This window comes from Cryptotermes secundus, unplaced genomic scaffold (genome assembly GCF_002891405.2).
Source record: "Cryptotermes secundus unplaced genomic scaffold, Csec_1.0 scaffold584, whole genome shotgun sequence".
NCBI classification, from domain to species: Eukaryota; Metazoa; Arthropoda; class Insecta; order Blattodea; family Kalotermitidae; genus Cryptotermes; species Cryptotermes secundus.
The window spans coordinates 379,014-401,188 of record NW_019735468.1 but is presented as its reverse complement, the minus strand read 5'-3'; the positions used below and the strand labels follow the sequence as shown (position 1 = coordinate 401,188).

The following is a 22,175-nucleotide window of genomic DNA, read 5'->3' as shown; positions in this document are numbered from 1 at the left end:
GACGTTCGTCCGATAAAGGTTAATAGCCATCATCATGCAAATACATGGTTAACATATATACACCACTGAACTGCAGTACTAGTAAAATTGGATACAATATTATTAATTATATAAAATACTTGATGTAAAAAGACAATAAATCAGATTATATAAAACAAAAGTTATAGTATAAAACAAGAATAAAATTCTTCAACTGATGTTTTATGTCATCAAGTCAGTCGTTGGTTTTTGTAATTTTGTTGCGTTCCCACAGACAAATTGCAATATTCTATTCCAATATTCGTTGTTTACATTCCCTACAGAATGGACAGTACTTTGTAAGATGAGGCACCGACTAAATAATTAACATTAATATTGCTACATCTACATCACGAGCCTCCAATACATTTTTTATATATACACAAAATATAGAATATTCCAATTGGTCCGTGGGAACACAACAAAATTACAAAAACCAACGACTGACTTGACGACGTAAAACATGGAAGAATTTTATTCTTGTTTTATATAATCTGATTTATTGTATTTTTACGTCAAGTATTTTATATAGTTAATAATACTGTATCCAATTTTACTAGTACTGCGGTTCAGTGGTGTATATATATTAACCATGTATTTGCCTGATGATGGCTATTAATAGCCGAAACATGTAGCAGAGCCAAAACTAGGCACTGATCTTGATATTAGTTGTGTTGTGATGGTTGTAATAAAGAGGATGAATGAAATGTACATTTGGCTATGCTTGTATGCATTTTCTGTTTATATATTCGCATGAGAAGATTTGCATTTCAGTGGGCATAATTTTTGCCATAACCTTTAACAGAACTTCTCAATGATGAGTGAGTCCATTTGTGAGGTGGAGGCACCTGAGACTCCAGTGTCCTGAATGGTAAAATGATGATATGATGATGCTACCCAACAGAAGGGAATCTACAGCTTAAAATGAACTCTGAACCAAAATGCAGGCCCACAATGGCAAAACTTAACCTTTTTCAGAGAAGAAGAAAGAGAAAGGCATATAGAAAAATGTATAATGAATCCAATCATTCTCAAAGTTGAGGGCCATGCTCCTAGACTACTATGTCTCCAAGTTGTAAATTTTTAAGCTGCAGGCTAAGTAAATGATGTAGAGATTACAGGAATGCCTTGTGAAAAAACATGAAACCAAAATATCAAACCTTGAGCCACCAAGGACAGACCAGACTGAAAATAGTATGACAGCATCTAATAGTTTCATGAAACAAGCATTACAAGAATTTGGCAATATGCACTATAGTGTTCTGAAGAAACAAACTATGCAGGATTCAGTACCACTCATGCTTCTATCAGACATGTTCTAACATAATCTTCGTGCTACAGTCTCATTAAGATCTCGGGGTTTTCATGGTCATGAAGATTCATATGGGATGGTGTAATACTGTATATTGATCTCTTTCTCTCAAGACATCGCCATACAGCACACAAGGAGAACTGGCAACTACACCAATACTACTACAGAATGTGGATAGTCTAACAAATGTTTCAAAAAGCATTCCTTAAAATATCATCCAACAAGACATTAATCCTCACAGAAATGTTTAAAAAAATCCATACACATGGAGAGAGACTACAACACTCAGAGCCATGCATCTTGAGAACAACTGGAAGACCCAAGCTAGCATCATTCCAGGTAATGCATAAAACACAAAATATCCTTTGAAGGAAAACTAGCAGTCACTTATGAATACTTCCAGTCCGACTTCATATCTGAGGAAATAGCAGACTGTCTGACCTAGACATTTAGTAAAGCAGGTACACAAACTGGTGTTATGTGCAGAAGACCAAACAATGAGCATACATAGTAAACAAGAAAAATGACACTGTATTCTCATTCTTGGGGGAATCCCTCCTCTTATGAACAGACCTCATGAACCAACTTACATTACTCATAACTAGGGACTGGACTTTAATGCTCTAATAATCCCATAAATATGTATGGATTTGTGCATGAAAAACTTTCAAATTTGCACATAAAAAGTTCATGAAAATATTAAAATTTATTTTACATTATTTTAAGACCAACAAATCAACATTCAAGTTCATTTTATGTAATAACTTAATGATTCACTTGCAATGAAAAGCTATACTAAAATACAAATCATGGAACAAAGCCAACATTTTTTTCATTACAAGTTAAAAACTATGGTACTCATATTTAGCTCTCCAAGCTTTCAACTTCTCTTCTGTTGCAGTTCTCAGTTACAAAATGTTTTAGGTTTTCCACAGTTAATCGCCTCCTCTTGTCTCATAACATGTCCTTACAATGGAAAAAACTTCTTTCCACCTTAAAGGAACTTCAATGCACATGTACAAAAGCCACTATTTGCTCTACTGTTAGTGATTTTTTACTTGGCAGTTCAGCATATTTACTGGTTAAAATTTCTAAATTTCTAAAATTGTATACACACGACAATGATGAAAATTTGAACATGAAAAAAAAAATATATATATATATAATGATGAACGTTTTAAAAAGAAAATATGCAGCATAAATGGAGATCTTCGAAAATATTATGTTTATTTATAAAACAGGCAAAATATGCATTTGTATGCACCATCAAACCATGTCTAAAATTTAAGAAATGAAGTAATTCATACATATATCCAAATGAGCATACTTTTGGTTGCAAGAAAGAAATATGCATTTGCATTAAAATTCAGTCCCTCTTCATAACAGAAGCAGTATATGAAACTCAATATTTACAAACAATAGAATTAAAAGCAAAGAAAATTCTATCAACCACAGCAACAACCCACTTATTGTCACTGTTTTCTGTTTCAACAAACAAGGCAGCTATCATGGAACCTTGCATAATGTAAAGTAAAGTAAAAGTAAAGCTATCCCTGTACCAGGCTGTGAAGGCCCATAGGATTGTGAGACGTTGAAGGTCCCACACTATCTAGAAAATCGGCTCAAAGATGGCGGTAAAGTTGTCAGCCTTATGCACCAGCCATGCTTTACTCCCCAGAAAAATTATTTAATTAATTCCTGGTACTCATTTCTGTTAGAGGCTGAGTAAACCCCAGGGCCTAGTGCAGCTGGAAGGATTAGGTCAACTGAAATAAAAATCCAATGACCTCATCAGGACTTGAACCTGCGATCTTCCGGCTTGTAGCATAGCCCCTCAACCAACTATGCTACCACGTGTCCCCTACCTTGCATAATGTACTCAAGAAAACTGGGCATGGACAGCATAAAAAAAAAGACAAATGCAATCTGAGATGAGATCAAGAAAGGATGTACTGACATGGTCATATGAGAAATTAGAATCTATAATAAATCAGGCACTAATTTACCAATAAAGAGTAAGTTCCATCAAGTGCAACAATTTTTAATGAGTAAAACCTTTACATGTTTCAGCATACAGCACCATGACCCCACTGGAAAACACATAAAACACCGTACACATGGCTCACCATACAAGACATTTACATACCACCAGAAAAGATATACAGAAGTCACTGGGGTCCATGTAATCAAACAGCAAAATTTTAAAATAACTGAACAGATACTGTTTGGTTTTTAACACAACTTGTTTTAAATATATCAATGTAAATTAAACCCTTTTAAGACAACATAAGCATGTCATACTTGTCAAGTATTTTCTTTGAAGTGTTGGTTGCCTTCTGATGATGGTCAATACCAGTGTAAACATGTAAAGGTTTTATTCCTATTAACAATTGCTGCACTTGATGGAATTTAGTCTTTACTCATATGTTATAAACTGTAGCAGTTCAAGAAACTGTCACTTACAAAAACAGGCACCAATTCCTGTCCAGAAATGCAACATAAAATTACAGGATTGATTTGTCACACAATAGCAATGCAGAAAAGAAAGTATATGGATAAAAACATTGTACAACATTCTGTATTTTGATGGTTATTACATTTTTAAATACTGAATGATAATTAAATGGCATGTGTTATAGTTTAAAAATCACAAAATTTTACATCTTTCTTTTTCAGTAATAATAAATAGGATCATATAAATACCTGTTTATATAGATATCACTATTATAATAAACTTACGCCATCTGTTGGTGAACTTCTGACTTTTAACGTTTAGGTGGCACCCAGTACCCTAATTTTTAGAGACTCATAAATGGTGCCGTTACTTCTTTGAAAACATGTCAAGTGTTCACTGTGTTCAAATTCCCTTTGCCTTCCATTCCTAATATTGAACAGAACTGAATTAAGCAAATAAGATGCCTGCATTAGAGGTTTAAATTAGCATACCTTTAGATGAAAGTGATAGCAGCTTCAACTTATATGAACTTATAATTAATTAATCGCTAACCCCTTTGATATTATAATCTTGTTCGGTATGGCACATCGTTGTCAAACCAGCAACTGCATCTGATGCCTACAATAGCCTGGCCTCCAAATTCTGCAAAGGAAACAAAAACTGTTATTAAGCAGCACACATCCTTTTCCACCCCCCCCCCTTGGCACTACAGCCCCAGTGGGCCTAGGCCTACCTCCATGAACTCCGTTCACTTCGGTTTTTCTAGATCTTACACATTCGGTAGGACTCCTTGGGCGGGTGATCAGCTCGTCACAAGGTCTCTGCCTGTAGACAAACACAGAAAAACGCACACAAACATCCATGCCCTGAGTGGGATTCTAACCCAGGATCCTGGCTTCCGAGCGAGCGAAGACAGTGCATGCCTTAGACCGCTCAGCTACCATGACCGGCTACACATCCTTTTTACCTTCAAATAAGTCAGTCTATTCTCACATGTAGGGAACTAGGAACTGCATGCAAAATTAAGCATCAGGTAAAGAAATCATACAACAGATCCAACTGAAGAGAGAAGGGTAATATTAAAGTGGCAGAGTTCTTCCCATTCATCATCTACATACCATTCCACCAAGCAATTCACAGAACATTGTTAAATAAATCAAGAAAGAAAGAACATGGAAAAACAAAATGCATTTGATGATACCTGATTTTTGCTTTGGTGTTAGAACTGATATATGTCAACACTGTAGTCACACTTCATTCCTTCTTCTCATGTGTCATATCTGCAACACAAAGATATTAAATAATACATTATTCAGACTGTCACTACTCAAGACATATTTGGTATTGCCTTTCAGGAGTATTTGGAAATATTGTGACGTGTCGCGCTAGCTGGACCCCCCCCCCCGGGAGCGGTGACGCGCCGAGCGGAGCCGAAGCGAGCCAAGTCCCGGCATGCTGGTCGCTAAGCAACGCGGGTAAACAGTGGTTGCGAGAGAGAACTCCTGACAGCGTTGCTAGCAACACGGCGCCAGACAACAGTGGTGCCTATTACGTGGCTGTTTTCTGTGTTGTCCGGAACGGTGCTAAATAAGGAGCAGCGAAGTCTATTCAAGACAGTTCTCAGTTCTCGAGTTACGAATTGACAGCTAGTTCTCAAGTTACGAGTCAGCCAGGCAGTCAACCAGCGCTTGCAGTGTAGTATTTGTGATACTGCCGATGGCAGTAATTGTCAGATTGTAATTTGTGTGATTGTAAGAATGAATGTGAAATAAAATATATCCAGCATGGCGTGAATTTATCTGTCGCGTTGTACACCAAGACGTGACAATATGTTATATGTGTGGTTTTCATAGTGGATGCTATGCTGTGTAATCTGGTAGAAGTTTATCTCCTGGGATATGACACTGTGAAGTCTGACAGATGCTTATCAAAGCATCAGTAAACTCCTACCTTGCTACACCACATCACATCCAAGAAGTCAGCTCTCTTATTTGGCAATGCTTTATTTGTCTTTTGTCTAAATAATACAGAGAACAGAACCAGTCAATAAAGCTCCTTCAACTGGTTAATCTTTTGAAGTTTCTTACAAATGTTACAGAAAATCAGTATAGGCTGGTCTTTCTCTATGGATGTTTGGCAACACATAAAGCATGTGCTAAAATTATACAGAAGTTCCAAAACTCCCATACAGTTTCATCTGTACATAACACTTCCATGGTCATAATGCAGTTCTCCATTTCATATGTCTTATGTCAGTGTACAGATGGCTGGCTGTCAGTTGGACAGACTTTTCCCAAACATTCTATCATCTGAGGGCTATACTTCATAAAATACTGAACCAAAATTTTTATCAACAGCATCTATTTCCCAAAAAATAATAAATAAAACCAGAAAAGTGAACTAAACTAAAATATAAATAATAATGTGAAAGTAAAGGTAAATTTGTTCCTGTACTTAATTACACACTCTAACTTGAAAACATCTGGTGGAATGGACATTAACCTTGGCACCAGATGGAGGTGAACAGTTGGTTTTACACCCTGGCTCCATAACTTCTGGGGAAAGAGCCACCAGTACCCATTGGATAGAAAGCTGAAGGCCCGAGATACAGTTTGGACATGATCCTGAAGAGAAATATCTTGCCCCTGGCAGGAATTGAACCCCAGCTGCTCAGCCTGTAGTCAGTTACTATACTGACTGAGCTATCCCAGATTTTGTAAGAACGTGCACCTGCATACTGTGCTGTCTGCTATTACTTGTTTCCAGTACTCAACTGGAACTTCAGTGCATAAGAGATCATTTTTATATGATCTTTATTATTTAGGATAAGTTGCAGAAGCTGTGTTAAAAATTTCACCAACATCTAAATACTGTATATGGCATTTGTATTAAACTACAAAAATCCAATGTCAGCTGCAGAGGAAAACCAAACCAAAATATAGCAGAATTTCAATTTAGTGTTCCTCTGTTTAAGATTTTCATTTATAAAGCATATAATATTTTGAACTGTAACACTGTGTACTTCAGAGAAACCTTGATATTTTAGAGGAACATATAATCTCAACTTGCTGTCTGCTTTTACTGGTATCTTGCCTGGCTCACTCTTCTACCCTAAAGATGGAGGCAACAAGTTCCTTCAAAATTCATTTTTTCTGAACTACCTATACGACTATACTCCTCATAGTCAGTGCCATGAGAAACTTAAATCCATCTTTCTCATATATAATTCAGATTTCCCTTGTCCTGACATGGGACTGAACCAGCTTCTCGGTGCTGTAGTCAGTAACAGAGCAGACAAATGTGGATTTAAGAAAATTACCTTCTTCATCATCATCATCAGCATCCATAATGTCAGAACAGCAAATAGAATAACAGATCAGGGTGAGGAATCCAAGCGGTAAACCGAAAAGAACAGCTGTCAGCACAGGATTCCCATGCCACATATCAGAGAGCGATGTGCGGGCCTCAAAGTAAGTTCGGTAAAGTTTCACAGGCAGTGTGTTACCACCATAGCTCTGGGGGAGGAGAAAAACATGGTTAAACTACCAGGGAAAGTCAGAAAATATCATCCTCAAGGTCTGGTGAACTCACACTGGCTATTCATTGTCTTAAGCAGTTTCTTCCAACATTATCTGATTTATGACCAGTAGTACAACAGTGGGTTACTCCTCATATTACCAGTTGTGAGTCAGCAAATGTTGGAAACTGCTACCTTATGGAAGTCTGTGAATAGTGAGTCCACCATACCTAAAGTATGATATTTCATCACAGCTGGGACAACTTTCTATTTTACAACTAACAACTTCATTTCCATTTAGTGGCTAAATAATCTGCATTGAAGACTACTAGCTTTTAGCAAAGAGTTCTCAACAGGTAACTCAATTACGATTACTTTTCTTTCCGCTATACAGTGGAACCTCGCTTAACGAGCATAACTTGTTCCAGAATCTTACTCATAAAGTGAAACAATTTTTTCCCATATAAAATAATGTAAAATACGATAATGCATTCCATGCCGAAAAAATACTCAAAAAATTTTATGTACTGTGGGGCTCTTGTCGTCAATGTGTGTAGTCTTGTCATTACTCCGATGACAACCCACTTCTTCGGAACAGTTTGTTGGCCCTGAAAAGGACCGTGGCTGCTGAGATGATTGACCGGTGAGGTACTGCGGCGCGCGCCGGTAAGGAGAAAGGCTAGTGAAAGGCGAGTGGCCTGGCCACAGTGCGGCCGTGCCTGGAGGTTGCTTGGTTGCCATGCGGCAGCATGAGTTGGAGGTTGCTTGATCGCAGTGCGGCAAATGGCGGAGGTTGCTGCTGGTGGTGAAAGGCTAGTCGTCGAGCGCGGTCGTAGTAGCCATGAGGCAGTGGCTACGCCAGATGCCCAGTGAGTCGGACCTTAACACGACCACCGGCGAGTCCAGGCGCGGTGCCGCCCCAGTGAGTCGGGTGTGAGAGCGCCGGAGGGCCGAGGCAGTCGTGCCCGGCGCAGCCTGCCGATGCCTCCGAAGACCGAGCGCTGGCGACGAAGCCTGCTGGTTGAAGTTGCTTGATGTGACTAGCTCGTAGACTGATGATGAACTGAATGATTCGGCTTTGGAGTCGCTCCTTTTTATACACTGGTCGGTGGGGCGGAGCCAAACTCGAAAGTGAGGAGGAAGAATTGATTGGCTAGCGCACGTAATGATGTAGATGCGGCCAGGAGCGATCCCAGTATAAATATGAACGTTTGAAGCAATCAGATTGGTTAGCGCGCGTGATGGTGAAAAGCAATGTGAAGAGAGAGCGTTGCAGAAATGCATGATAATGTGGGATGTTCCCACAGTACAATGTTTATTCAAAGAAAATTATATATACATTGTTAAGGAGCGTGAATCATCTTCATCTTTTCTTCTATGCTGAATGAACCAACCTGGAATGCGAATTCGATTTGTAGAAAACAAAAAGAAAATCGAAATAATTAGTTTATTATTTATGATACATATCTAATTCTTTTTTACTAGAAAGCTGTGTAGAGACATTTGTTTTTGCCGACGCTTCAAAATTTGGTGAAAATGCGACACAGCATTATCATTAAATAAATTTGTAGCACGCATAGCCACTGCCTTATTAGGGTGATGCTTCTCAATGTACGATGCAACACTTTCCCATGCTTTCAGCATTTCTCTTATTGCGCCAGAAGATTGTTGCTTTGCTGTTACCTCCTCCTCCTCCTCTGACAAACTCTCCTCCACAACTTCTTGCTGTTAAACACAATGCAACTCCAAATCGTGCAAATCGTTGATGTACACCGATTGTATATGTGTGCTAGATCAGCCACGCTCACACCTCGTTCTCACTTTTCAATGATTTTACGTTTCATTTCTACGGTTATTTTTATTCTCTTATGGCTGTCTTTTTGCAGCTTTTTCTTCGGGGATATTTTTGCAAGGGTTATTAAATGTTGCACAAAAAAAATCACAAATAATATGTCTGAACACAAGTTTGGAAAAATGTGTGATCACAAGCAACACTAAGATGCTAGTGAAACGAGTGCTAAACACAGACTGATGTAGCAAGCGCACAATCCGGGACTTCCCCTCTCGTCACTTGTTATGTGAAATGTCGCCCGTTAAGCGAGTCATTTTTTTACTAGTTGTTTTGCTCGTTATGTGAATTACTCGTTATGAGAGGTGCTCACTAAGAGAGGTTCCACTGTCTACCAAAATGACAGTACACAATTATTCCTCACAAATCATTTCATATGCCCTCTTGCATAATTCTTAATTGGAATGTTTAATGTGGCTGACTGTATCCTGCTTCAGTTTTATGCCATATAAAGGTATCATTCTTACATTGCAAAATAAACATGTGTAAGCATATACTGTTATTAACAGCATTCCATGGTGAACATTTATATGGGTGCAGTATTATTTTCACTGTACTATTTGAGACAAAATTATGTACTCTCTTTAAAAAACCACCATGAATCAGAAAAGGCTGGATATCCTTACTCTAGTGGCACAGATGTATCTGACTCGTACTATGCAGCACAACTTACTGGAGCAGAATGGTTGTAAACCTGCTCCAAAAAGATGGTCACGGCTTCTGGCGTGAGCTGACTTGGGTCATCCTCTGGGATGTGGTGATGATTGGTTGTTGAGTTTACTACCAGCAAATATGGAAGTGGTAACACTGACATTGCAATGGAATTGGCCAGTTCTGGGCTCCCCACCCAGCCAAACTGGAACCATCTATCAAAATACCACATGGTGAAGGCTTCGCTTTATTAGTATGAATGACTTTACTTGTGCAATTTATGCCTGATAATATTCATGTGACTGAAACATGTTGCAGAACTAACTGCATCTTGAAAAGTACAGTCTCCTGGATTATAATGCTGTGTAGTTCAGAGACAACCCAACATTTCAGAGGAATGTACTGCCTCCATCTTCAGGGTTGAAGAGTAAGCCATGCATGAAAACAGCAAAAGCAGGTGTCAAGCTGAGCTTCTTCTGCCTGCTTCTGCTAGTTTCTTCTTTGGCTTGCCCTTTGAACCTGAAGATGGTGGTGATATTTTCCCAAAAATGTTAAGTTCTCTCTGATCTACATGGCTTTACAACCTAGAAGACCATGTACTCTTCACAGTCACCACCATGAGAGATGGTCTGTTCTCTTAATTTGCTGCTGCTCTTCTCCATAACAGTAATTCTTGGTTTTGGGCCCTGTGGGACCCATGATCATATTTTTCTGTTTCACATCTCTCTGCTATGACAGCCTCAAATCCAACATAACCGTGTCTTATAGAAGTAAAAATTGTTTGACAGGTGTACAGTTGAATCACTTACACTATTTCTGGAAGAGTTCTACGTCTAAATTGTATATCTGTGTGTTACAGGATAGATGCTGAACTTTTATGCCAAAGGTTTTTGGTTCAAATTAGGTGTCAATTTTTCTGCACTTCATGTTTGTCCACTCCCCCAGTTCTAACAAATCCAAAATTCTGTGAATATGTGGAATGCAACCCCTGCCATGGCTTAGTGTCTTTGTTAAGCTATAGGGTCCACCTGCCAGCCATAATCCTCACCACTATTCCACCATAAGCAGCAGCAGAGTTTTTCTTACAGACGCCCTTCCTACAAGAAGGGACTCCTTCAACATTGCTGGGACAGACAAAGACTATAAATTCAAGAATACCTCCAGGTATTGTCTAATCTGCCTCAGCAAAACTGTCTGAGTACTCTTCTGATGTGAGATGATGATCAGCACAGGGGGACTTCATATGGATTTTGAATAATGGCATACTGTTTCACATATTTATGAAGTTCTATCTTTATCAAAGGTGAGGGAATGGAAACATGAGGAAAAACTGCACTTAATCTAGCTGGTCTTGAACTAGAAACCTTTGCTTCAAAATTCCAGTGCCTTGCCCCTATAACACCACAGTCCCTACATGTTAACAGTTAAATAACTGATCTATATTAACTTTCTGTATTTCCTGGCTGTGCAAGAAATGACAAGCTGATTTGTAACAGCTGAAAATATATACACTCAACTCTCGATTATCTGGGGGGCGGATAAACTGGTTGTGGCTTAACCGGGGCTTTTTTGAGGCTTATATGTTGTTTAATATTCATTCAATTCTGTTTCACATGGTGAGTTGTAACACTATTTTCACACTCGTGTCAAGTGAGCTCTGGATTTTTTGGTCCCATTATGCTAACACAATGTTCTAGGGTAGGGGTGAAAGAATGCAAGGATTTGTGGAAAGTTTCAAGGACAGATACACCACCCCAGTTAGTTTCTTTGTATTGATCTTCAAGTGCGTTAGCAAAATGTCAGGGTGTAAAAGGAAGCGTGTTGTGTTAAGTATTCAACAGAAAAAGGAAAATGCCGCGAAAAATGTAAATGACAATATTAAATTTGTTTAAGTGTTAAGCGTGAATATTTGTAAAAAGTGTTGGATGTTGTTGAAGACTGTGATTGAAATAACTAATTCATACTTCAGTGTAATGTAAAAAAAGTATTAAATAGGCCATGAGATGACATAAAAATGAGGTTGAATAAATTTAAATACAGCTGGGCCTAGAGTATTATGAAGGTACAGTATTGCAGTACTACTTTTAATAAAATTTGTCTTAACCGGGTTTTCGATTAATCGTGATTTCCATCCCCACCATTATCCCGGATAATCGAGAGTTGAGTGTATTATGTTAATTTTCTACTAATGTTTGTGTGTTTTTCTACTAATGTTTATGTGCTGTTTTGTTTGAACGTGTTTATGTGTGTTATTTGTCTGTTATCTTNAATAATAATAATAATAAAATCAAGAGAGGTATCTGCACTGAGAAGAGAAGAAAATGACTTTGAATGACTATGTCACCTCTTTGCATGCAACAGAAAATCAGTCTCTAAGCAAAAAGAGACTGGACCATGTGTCACTGGGTGAGTTGGTTCACTGACAGAAAAGGGTTAAGCTACAAATATATGGAAGAAGCTGGTCTAGAGGTTAACACCTTAAATTTGTATTCAGGAGGTGCTCAGACTGAATCTTGACTGGGACACTGGCTATTCTGGCAGCAGTTTCCATAGTACCTCAATTATGCCACAACCACTTCTTTCAAATTCTTTTCTGGTTCATCACTCATCTGATGCTATAGTCTTGATACTAGAAATATGATAAAATACATCCCCCCCCCAAACGCACAAACATCCATCAGCATCAGCATAAATTTACAAATATAATATACATTTTACAGTTTATCATCCTAATACAGCAAAGTTACATGGAATCTATGATAACAGGCAAGACTGTCCACCCTTATGTCAAAGTATGACTTCATGCAGGCATGCAGGATACATGGAGGGGTACAGATCCATGTGTTCTCAACCTTGGCACTAAATGAAGGTGTGTAATCAGCCTTACATTCTAGCAGCTTCACCCCCCAGGAGAGAGGGATGGGGCACCCCAGAGCCAGTTTGGACATGGACATGAAACAATAACAAAATGAAAGTTGTCTAGGCCATAACACATCACTTCACTGAAAATTATCACCTATTTGTGACAATGAAGGGATGACAAAGGCCAATTTTAAGGCTCTATCACAGAGTTTATTAGTCTTTGTATGTCTTTATATTGAAAATGCTTAAAAACTGTATATATTTCATTCTTTCAATTTGTTTGTTTCATACACAGATCCTAAATACTCACTTGTGCAACTTTTCTCTGTTCTTTATAATGACAGACTCGATCATATCTCGAAACCTGCAACAAATAGGAATAATAAAGTTTGGAAGCCCGAATTTGGTCAACTCTGCCAAAAATACATCAATATACAGCATTTACATGCCATGAGTGGAAAAACATCGTATATGGAAATTAAGAGCTTAACCATTTTCATGTTGACATTTACTTAGCAACAACACTTTCTTTTATGTGCATATAGTGTCTGTGATAATTTGTCCTTTATCATATAGGAATAAATAAATAGGGGTTGGCAGCCAAATTTCAACTTGACGGCATTAACTATTAATGACATTAATACTGAAAAGATGAGTATATCTTTGGAAATATTCCTACTAGTAATAGTAAAAAGTGTTTGAAGGAAAATAAATTGCCAAATTCTATAGTGTTATTTTTTATTGGTATAAAAATCATTCTTTTCCAAAAAAATATTCTGAAATAAAAATTTTATGCATGCGTGCTCTCTCGCTCTCTCTCATTCACTCACTCACTAGAGAATTGCTTACTGAAATTAACACTAAACTAAAACTATCAATACAGGAATTCCATTTGTTACAGATTATCTGATTCCAGAGAAAATCATTTCTTATTACAATAAACATAAATATAGCTTGGTATGGAATTATTTAGAAAAACTGTAAAGTTCAGAGGTTTCTCGTAAAAAGAATGATGTGATTCATATACAGACTATAAAACACACAAGAGATCACTGTAGGTCACGGTGCAAGAGCCAGCAGTTAGGCCCACCCATTATGTGTGTGTGTGTGTGTGGGTGTGTGTGTGTATGTATGTATGCATGCATGCATGCTGCAACACTAACGCTACTAAAAATAACGTATGGGCATTTCATCACCAATTAAGATGTCAATTAGGAAAGAGAACACCTATAATTGATTCTACACATTGCAACCTAACCTAACCTAACCTAACCTACTAGTTCAATATACTGTTATATTTTCCATACTTACACGAGCATTTCAGTGGGGATCTCCAGTAGCTTATTCTCTTCCACTACAGCTAAAACAAGGTATTTTTTTGTCTGCAATAGCTGATTAATGCTCCCTCGTGTTACCTTCGGGAATGTTGCAAATCTCTCAACGTTTATCCAGCCAAACATGGAGGCATTCAAGTGCCCCATCTCCAAATCTTCATTAACTGGTTCTGCTGTAATCATAATGAAAAACAATATTCCCATTCTGTGTGTTACACTGTAAAACATTTCAATGTCATTCAACGTCACTCTGTGCCACACAATGTCATGCTATGCCATCCAGACTCCAAGAGTGCATGCATGCATGCATGCAAGATTGGATTAATCCACAGGCTTTGAATTCTTCTAGGAGACCATACTATGTGGGAGAGAAACACAACTGTAAATTCTGAGAAAACTTATTCCTGAGACCTTGAAGAAGGCGGTCAAATTAGAAACAGAGAACTTTGATAGTCAGTGCCACCAAAAATGAACAGTATTACTTCTACAAATTAGCCTAACAAACCACTAATAAAAATTAAAATGAAAATTATTGGGCAAGCAGTTTTATTGAAATAGATGCCCAATATGTTCAATATTTCACCAACCTGGAAATATGTATTGTGTGTTTTCTTTGTACACAAACACAGATGGAATTGATGTTACTGTGAGATGCTTTCTTGCAATTTCAGGAGAGACAGAATAGAAAAATCCATGAGGCTGAAATTTTTCAGCCACATCGGAGTAAGACTCCTGTAAAGCAGAAAATCAAATATGTTGTATTTTAGCGTCCTGTTGCACTGATCCAACGATATAATGCACGCAGCCACAAGAGTAGAACACATCATAAGACACAATATACACACAACATTAGAAACATACGAAGAATGACCCCCATGAGGAGGATTAATAACACACACGAATTTTAAAAATATGACGTACGAGATAATAGATTTTAACAAGTTTTAAACACATAAACTTTATTATTATATAAGGACGTATACAAATTTAATATTATTTGTAAATGGACATATAAAGGCAAGCAGTGAAAAGATTAACGGATCAATACACCTGAAGATGGCAGCATCCTGCCGACACATGTAGTTTAGAAGTGGTATTACAGCGTTCCGTATATAATGCCTATTTTTTTTAAAGAAAACTACAACAGATACAGAAAGCATAATAATGCAGTTATATAGAGCAAGATTTCAGCTACTTACAGTTATTTTTCCACATAATCACCACCATTCATTATGCACTTTTGCCATCGATGAACAAGAGCCTGTATGCCGCACCTGTAAAAGTCTGCGCCAGCAGATGCTAGCCACTTTCTTATACCTGCAATGACAGCATCATTGTCTGGAAAGTGTTGCCCACGTAGTCCATCTTTCTTAGGCCCAAAGAGATGGAAGTCTGAAGGTGCTAAACCAGGGCTATAAGGTGGATGTGGTAGGACAGTCCAGCCAAACTTTGCAATGTGCGCGGTAGTCACCAAACTGGTATGGGGTCTAGCATTATCGTGTTCCAAGCAAAAGGTCTGCTTCTATGGCCTGACTCGGGAAATGCGGGCTTTCAGCTTAGTCAGCTTCATTTTGTAGCGTTCAGAATTGACAGTCCCTGGTCGTTATCTGCTGATCTGTATGGATGAGGCACTGTTCATTGTGAGGAGTGGCAGCTGAGCAGGGACGCCCGGGGCGTGGCTTGTCGTGCACTTCACTTGTGCCACTGTTGAAACGCACTACCCACCGCCTCACTGTGCTGACATCCACTGTATCTTCTCTGTACACCTTTAGCAAGTGTCGATGGATGTCAATGGCTGCAATCTGTTCAGCAGTGAGAAATTCAATAACACATCTCTGTTTCATATGCACTTCTATGTCAGACACCATTTTGGTAGGCTGCTCTGCTGTCGCTATCTGTTGCACGACAACCAACCTAACAGTAGATTGGCGGGAAGGTTCAACCTTTACTACAACACCACCAACATCCATCTCAGACATTACATATTAACACAAAAAAATAGGAGCCATTATTTACAGAACGCCCCTAGTATATGGGATTGTATGCACTTGAAGACTGTTAATATATACACATTATGAACAGAAAATCAAAATTAAGATAGTTTGCTGCTCTGAAGAAACAACAAAATAAATTCATCAGATTATCAGCTGCAACACAAGTACCTCATTCACAAATTCTTGACTTGAAAAAGATTTATTTTACAAAATAATAAGGCACTGAAACAGGGCTGAATACTCAGGCCGTGAAGAAGTCAGAAGCAATTGTTCAACCTAGGTAAATAACCCCATAATACAGGCTCTCCCTTACGCAGCTGAGAGCAGCCAGCTAGTTAATTTTACTTACAGTTTTAACAATTATGCTTTCAGTAGCTTAGATTACATATGAGGGTTGGAACTTTAATAGTGGCAACACTGCTGTAGAGAGGCCATGCAACGGAACCAAATAATGCCGTTTATACCACATGTTAGTTACATACCTACCTTACCTCAGAGCAAATGGATTCTCCCTTCCAACATCACATGCATGCGCAGTGACAAGAAGAACAGAGCCTCGTGTTAGCTGACGGTCTAATGTAGTGTTGTCACGATGTTTTCGAAACAGGAACAAAGGAGTTGGATAAAGATTGAACGTGCCAGAGGCTGTACAGCACGGCAGTGTCATCAAGGTCTTCAAGAGGCTTGCAGGGAATCTGCATTGCCTTACAGAACAGTGGCAAGGTGGGTAAAAGCCTTCAACAAGGGATACCAAAATGAGGCAGACATGCGTCAGCCAGGTCGTCCTAGTGTCAGTGAAGAAGTGTATGCTCTTTCCATGTTACTGGAGAGTGATCAAAGCCATACAATTCGTGAGCTGGCCCAAGAGACAGGATTAGCGCATACGACTGTGCTTCACATTCTGAAGGAACACCTGGGCATGAGAAAAACTGCATCATGATGTGTTCTACATGATTTGACGGAAATGCAGAAATGGCTATGATACGAAGCTGCTCATAACCACTTAGAGTGCTATGAGCATGAAGGAGAGGCTTTCTTATGCTGTATCATCATGCTGGATGAGACATGGGCCAAATCATACGAGCCACAAATGAAACGCCAATCAAACGAATGGTGCCATTACGGGTCACCATGAAAATCAAAAGTTCGTCAGAACCCCAGCAATGTGAAAGATATGGTGATTCTCATGTATGACTGTGATGGTGTTATCCTAATGCATACTGTTACCCGACAGCAGACTGTCAATGCACAGTATTACTGTTCATTTTTGGAACACAACCTGCGACCAGCTTTGAGAAAGAAGCGGTGACACTTTCTGCAGAACCCATCCATCATTTTGCAGGACAATGCTTGGCCGCATGCAGCACAAGGTGTGGCTGATTTGTTTGATCGAAGTGGCTGGGAAGTGCTGTACCATCCACCATACTCCCTGGACTTAAGCCCTTGTGACTTTGACTTGATTCCTATAATGAAGGAACCACTTCATGGCATTCACTTCAGAACTGTTCCAGAGATTCTTCAGGCAGTAGACCGCTCCATTCGTACTGTCAAGACAACAGGTGCTGCTAAAGGTATCCTACAACTTCAACATTGCTGGCAACGGGTTGTACACAATGCTGGTGACTACAATGAAGGACAGTAAAACTTCGAAACATGCATCTATTTTGTATCAGTTGTAAATAAATAGTTGCCACTATTAAAGTTCCAACCCTTGTAGCATCAGACAACAGTGTTTTGAATAAGGAAATGACTGTGGCTAAATTTGATGTATTATCCCAGCATTTGCCTAGACAGACTGAGAAAAACCATGTAAGACCTCTTGAGGATAGCCATCTCTGGGCTGAGATTTGAATTCAGGACATCCCAAATATGAAAAAAATAGTGCTAACCACTGAACTATAATGTGCAGTGTCACCTAATCAAGAATTTCCCTGTTGTCATGGGACATAACAGGAAATTACATTACAGTTTGTTGACCATGTGCTTAAGCCTGTTCAAAACATACCCACATGACAGTTTCTACTGATAAACTTCATTCAAAGTTTCTCTATTTTATTTACTAGGTCAAACACAAATTCCATCACCAAATCCAGATTTATCAGACAAAAATATACACTCCATAAAAAAAATTTAGCAAAGACTTAACTAAAGAGTGTAATGTGTCAAAATATGGTACAAGGAAAAGTTACATTTGTAAGTGAATTGGAGAGATATGCAGTATATATTACATCACTGAAAAGCCACCTATTTCACATTTCTTTAATTTTAAAATTATACTCCCAGGAAGTCTCTAAGTGGGCTCTTCGAAAGGGGCTTTCCAACTGCAATGTACAGCCAAGCCATGATATACTGATCACTGGTAACAGCACTCAGCTCTGTCTGCCTAAAAATGGGACTGGCCAGCACTAACATCAATGCCGTCCACCTTGAGACAGCACTGGCTGACAATCCTGTGTTGGCCAGGCAGTCAGCCAATTGTGCTTTACTTACAAGCACTGCTCCACTACCACAATGATCCTATATGCATTTGCATGCCATGGCATTTGGAGTTGAAATTAAAATATGATAACAGTAATATCTTCTTCAATCTGAGTTTGGGGCTGCTAATTCACATGCACTTGGGGCCAAGGATCATTAAACACAGTGGGACTGTAGTTTGTTTTCTTGGTTTTACCATGCATGCTGGATACCCTGCCAATTACATTTTATTGATTTAATCACCCTAATAATATCAATTGTGTGTGCTTACCCATAGCAAACCTGCGTGGTCACCTACATAAACAAAGAATAACGGGTTGGATGCCTTCAGATTCTCAAGGCTCTCTGTTCGAGTGATCTGCTTTACTGGAGGCCCCGACACTCGCAGGGCAAAGTTCACTATTTCTTCCTTTGTCCTGTCTCCTTTGAATGTGTACTGAATTTCCCCATTCAAGCTGTGAATTTTTTATAATATATTAGCAACAATTGTGAAATGACTGTTACACATTAAGTTATCCTGTAAGCATTCAGAATGAAATTAAGACTCTTGTGATACCAGTTAAGCTCATAAACATAAAAGGTTCCATGAGGAGCTCAGCGCATCTACTGAATTAATGATTTAAAGTGTGTATGAGCTAACAGACATTAAAAAGTAGTACTGTACAATTCAGAGACTGATTTTTGAGTGAAATTTCCATTAACCCAGATATATACACGGTGTGTCCATGATCCGTTACGAATAATTTTTTTTAAATTTTGCCCTACAATGCCATCACTAGGCGAGTTGTGGCATTAAGATTCTTGAAGTTTCAGCTGTGGCTGTCTATAATTTCAAAGCGCAAGCATCGCTGCATCATGTGTTCTGACCTTGAATGTAACAGTACTGTTCTGACGCTCATCGGAAAATGGCAGTTGAACACAGAGCCAACATCAAATTTTGTTTGAAGTTAGGCAAAACAGCTGGAGAAGCATATGAAATGATGAAAAGTGTGTACGGTAGTGATTGTTTGAGTCATTCAAACATTTTTCAATGGTATGCTGTATTTCACGAGGGCAGGGAGGACACTGAAGATGCTCCACATGCATCAAAGCCAAGAGCAAGTTCCACTGAAGAAAATGTGAAAAAAGTGACTGAAATCCTTGCATCAGACAGATGTGTTTCTGCAAGACTCATCGAGGAGCTTTTGGGAATACCAAAAAGTACTGTGCATCAAATTTTGACCAAGGTTTTGGCAAACGGAAGGTCTGCGCGCGGTTTGTACCACACACGCTGCCAGGTGATGAAAAACATGCCAGAGTGGAACACTGTAAAGACATGTTACCGTCGGCCCAAAGTGATATAAAATTTACAAAATCCATTGTTACTGGTGACGAGACATGGTGTTTTCAATATGAGCCTCTCACAAAGTGGCAAAGTGCAGCGTGCTTGGGCCCAATGAAGCCAAAACCAAAGAAAGTGTGCATATAAAACAGTTGAGTAAAGACACTGCTAACCGTTTTCTTCGATTCCAAAGGAATCATTCACAAGGAATTTCTGCCAGAAAGTCAAACAGTGAATTCTGATTATTATCTCGGAGTCTTCAATCGTTTGTGGGCAAGAACTCTTCGAATTCGACCTGAATATCGAGAGCAAGGTTCCTGGTCGCTCCTCCACGACGATGCCCCACCCCACAAATCAAAGACCGTGCGTGAATTTTTGGCCAGAAAAGGGATCACAGTCCTTGATCATCCTCCATATTCACCACATTTGGCTCCAGCAGATTTCTAGTTGTTCCCAAAAGTTAAGTTGGCAATGAAAGGAGACCGTCATGACACCATCCAGGACATCCAAAGGGTATGGTACCACAGTTTTAAATGCGATTCCACAAAAAAAGTATAGTGACTTTTCGAAAACTTTTCAATCGATTCCAGCTATGCATTGATTCAGAAGGAGACTATTTTGAATTTAAAAAGTGAAATTTTGAAAAGAATTCACGTCTTGTATTTTTAATGGACAGTCCTAACAGAACCTGGACACACTGTGTATGTCTGTCCATCTCACCCAGTTTCTCCCAAGTGGTAGCAGAGTCTCATTCTCTCTCCCTACTGGCTAAATTGAAAAGCACAATAACTCTAGTAATTAGTACTTAATGTGTTACTGTAAACCTTGTGAAAGCCTTATTAACTCACAATAATATTGTTGGAAAGCCTGACACTCCAAACTCTGTAGCAACATTGGTAAATCTGGTGCAATCAACTCGACCCACACGAATGTTGGTGTTGTGGAGGGCCTGTGCCACATGAGACCATATTGGTTCCAAGCGTTTGCAGTGGGCACACCAAGGGGCATAAAACTGTGAAAAATAAAGGAAATACAAAACTTTCCTGTGCATACAAAAAGTAAATGAACTTACATATTAATAACTGCAAAATTCCCTGATGTATTTTATACATTTTTGTTACAGTACAAATCCCCACTACATATATATACATATACCACACACACATAACTTCAAATTTTCACTTTCAGACTGAAGGACACACACATCAAAAGATGGTTTCATGTCAGACTTACACACGTATCCTTATTACCTGCCTAATAATATCACAGTCAAAGAGAAAGTTAAATATTGATTACATGCATACAAAATGTATTTCATATATTACAAAAAATTACAACTATTCATTCATTCATTCATTCATTCATTTATTTATAGTTCCAAAAAAATCCATAGAGGCATCTGCCTCAGATATAGAACAAGTCAATAATACAATATAACATATAAATATACATACATAATCAGATAGTCATCATCGTCAAAATTTAAATACTCAATACAACAAAACTACTGTACAGCAATACATTCCATATATCAAAATAACATATAAAATTACATATATGATCAAAGACCACCAAGATCCTTAATATAGTAATATAAAATCTATTTTCTTAATATATAATACACCTGTATCATAACAGTAATAGCACCTTTTTCCTGAGTATTTATTCCATAGTCCATTGCATTCTAGCAATAAGCAACAGTGTTCATTTCAATATACATTTTATTCATACATTCATTCATTCATTTATTACAGTTAAAAAATCCACAAAGGGGTCTGCTTCAAAATATAGAAGAAGTCAGCAGCGCAATATAACACATAAATATACATGCATAATCAGATAGTCATCATCATCAAAATTTAAAATACAATACAACAAAACTACTGTACAACAATGCATTTCATATATCAAAATAACATTTAAAATTATATACATGATTAAAAGACCACCAAGACTCTTAATATAGTAATATAAAATCTATTTTCTTAATATATGATACACCTATATCACAGCAGTGATAGCACCTTTTTCCTGAGTATTTTATTCCATATTCCGTTGCATCCTAGCAATAGGCAACAGTGTTTATTAAATATACATGAGGGATCAATCTTTATTCCAGCAGTAGTATTCTTCAACAGTATAAAAAGAACTGGTGATAAGAAACTTCTTTAACGCCACTTTAAATCCAGGAATGTCATAAGATAATTGTTTAAGCTCTGGAGGGAGGTGGTTATAAAGTTTGATACCAGAATACCATCCACCTTTCTGAAATATCGTTAAGTTTACCACCGGAAGATGCAAGTCATGATTAAATCTGGTATTACGTGTGTGGACATCAGAGTTTGTTATATAGCAATCTCTATTCTTGACAACCAGCATAAGTA

General features: G+C 38.2%; 1 protein-coding gene across 1 annotated transcript in view; it reads right to left on the bottom strand.

Annotated features, from left to right (window-relative positions):
- Positions 1 to 3,121: 3,121 nt before the first annotated feature.
- Positions 3,122 to 22,175, bottom strand: part of LOC111869390 (protein disulfide-isomerase TMX3) — a 22,156-nt gene continuing 3,102 nt past the window's right edge. Inside the window, exons 4-12 of the mRNA XM_023860890.2 lie at positions 20,640 to 20,803; positions 18,742 to 18,925; positions 14,586 to 14,730; positions 13,976 to 14,171; positions 12,975 to 13,028; positions 9,825 to 10,017; positions 7,105 to 7,300; positions 4,987 to 5,065; positions 3,122 to 4,427 (exon numbers count right to left, since the gene is read on the bottom strand). Coding sequence (XP_023716658.1) covers positions 5,040 to 5,065; positions 7,105 to 7,300; positions 9,825 to 10,017; positions 12,975 to 13,028; positions 13,976 to 14,171; positions 14,586 to 14,730; positions 18,742 to 18,925; positions 20,640 to 20,803 — 1,158 coding nt within the window. The 3' untranslated portion in view covers positions 3,122 to 4,427; positions 4,987 to 5,039. The remainder of the gene's footprint in view (positions 4,428 to 4,986; positions 5,066 to 7,104; positions 7,301 to 9,824; positions 10,018 to 12,974; positions 13,029 to 13,975; positions 14,172 to 14,585; positions 14,731 to 18,741; positions 18,926 to 20,639; positions 20,804 to 22,175) is intronic.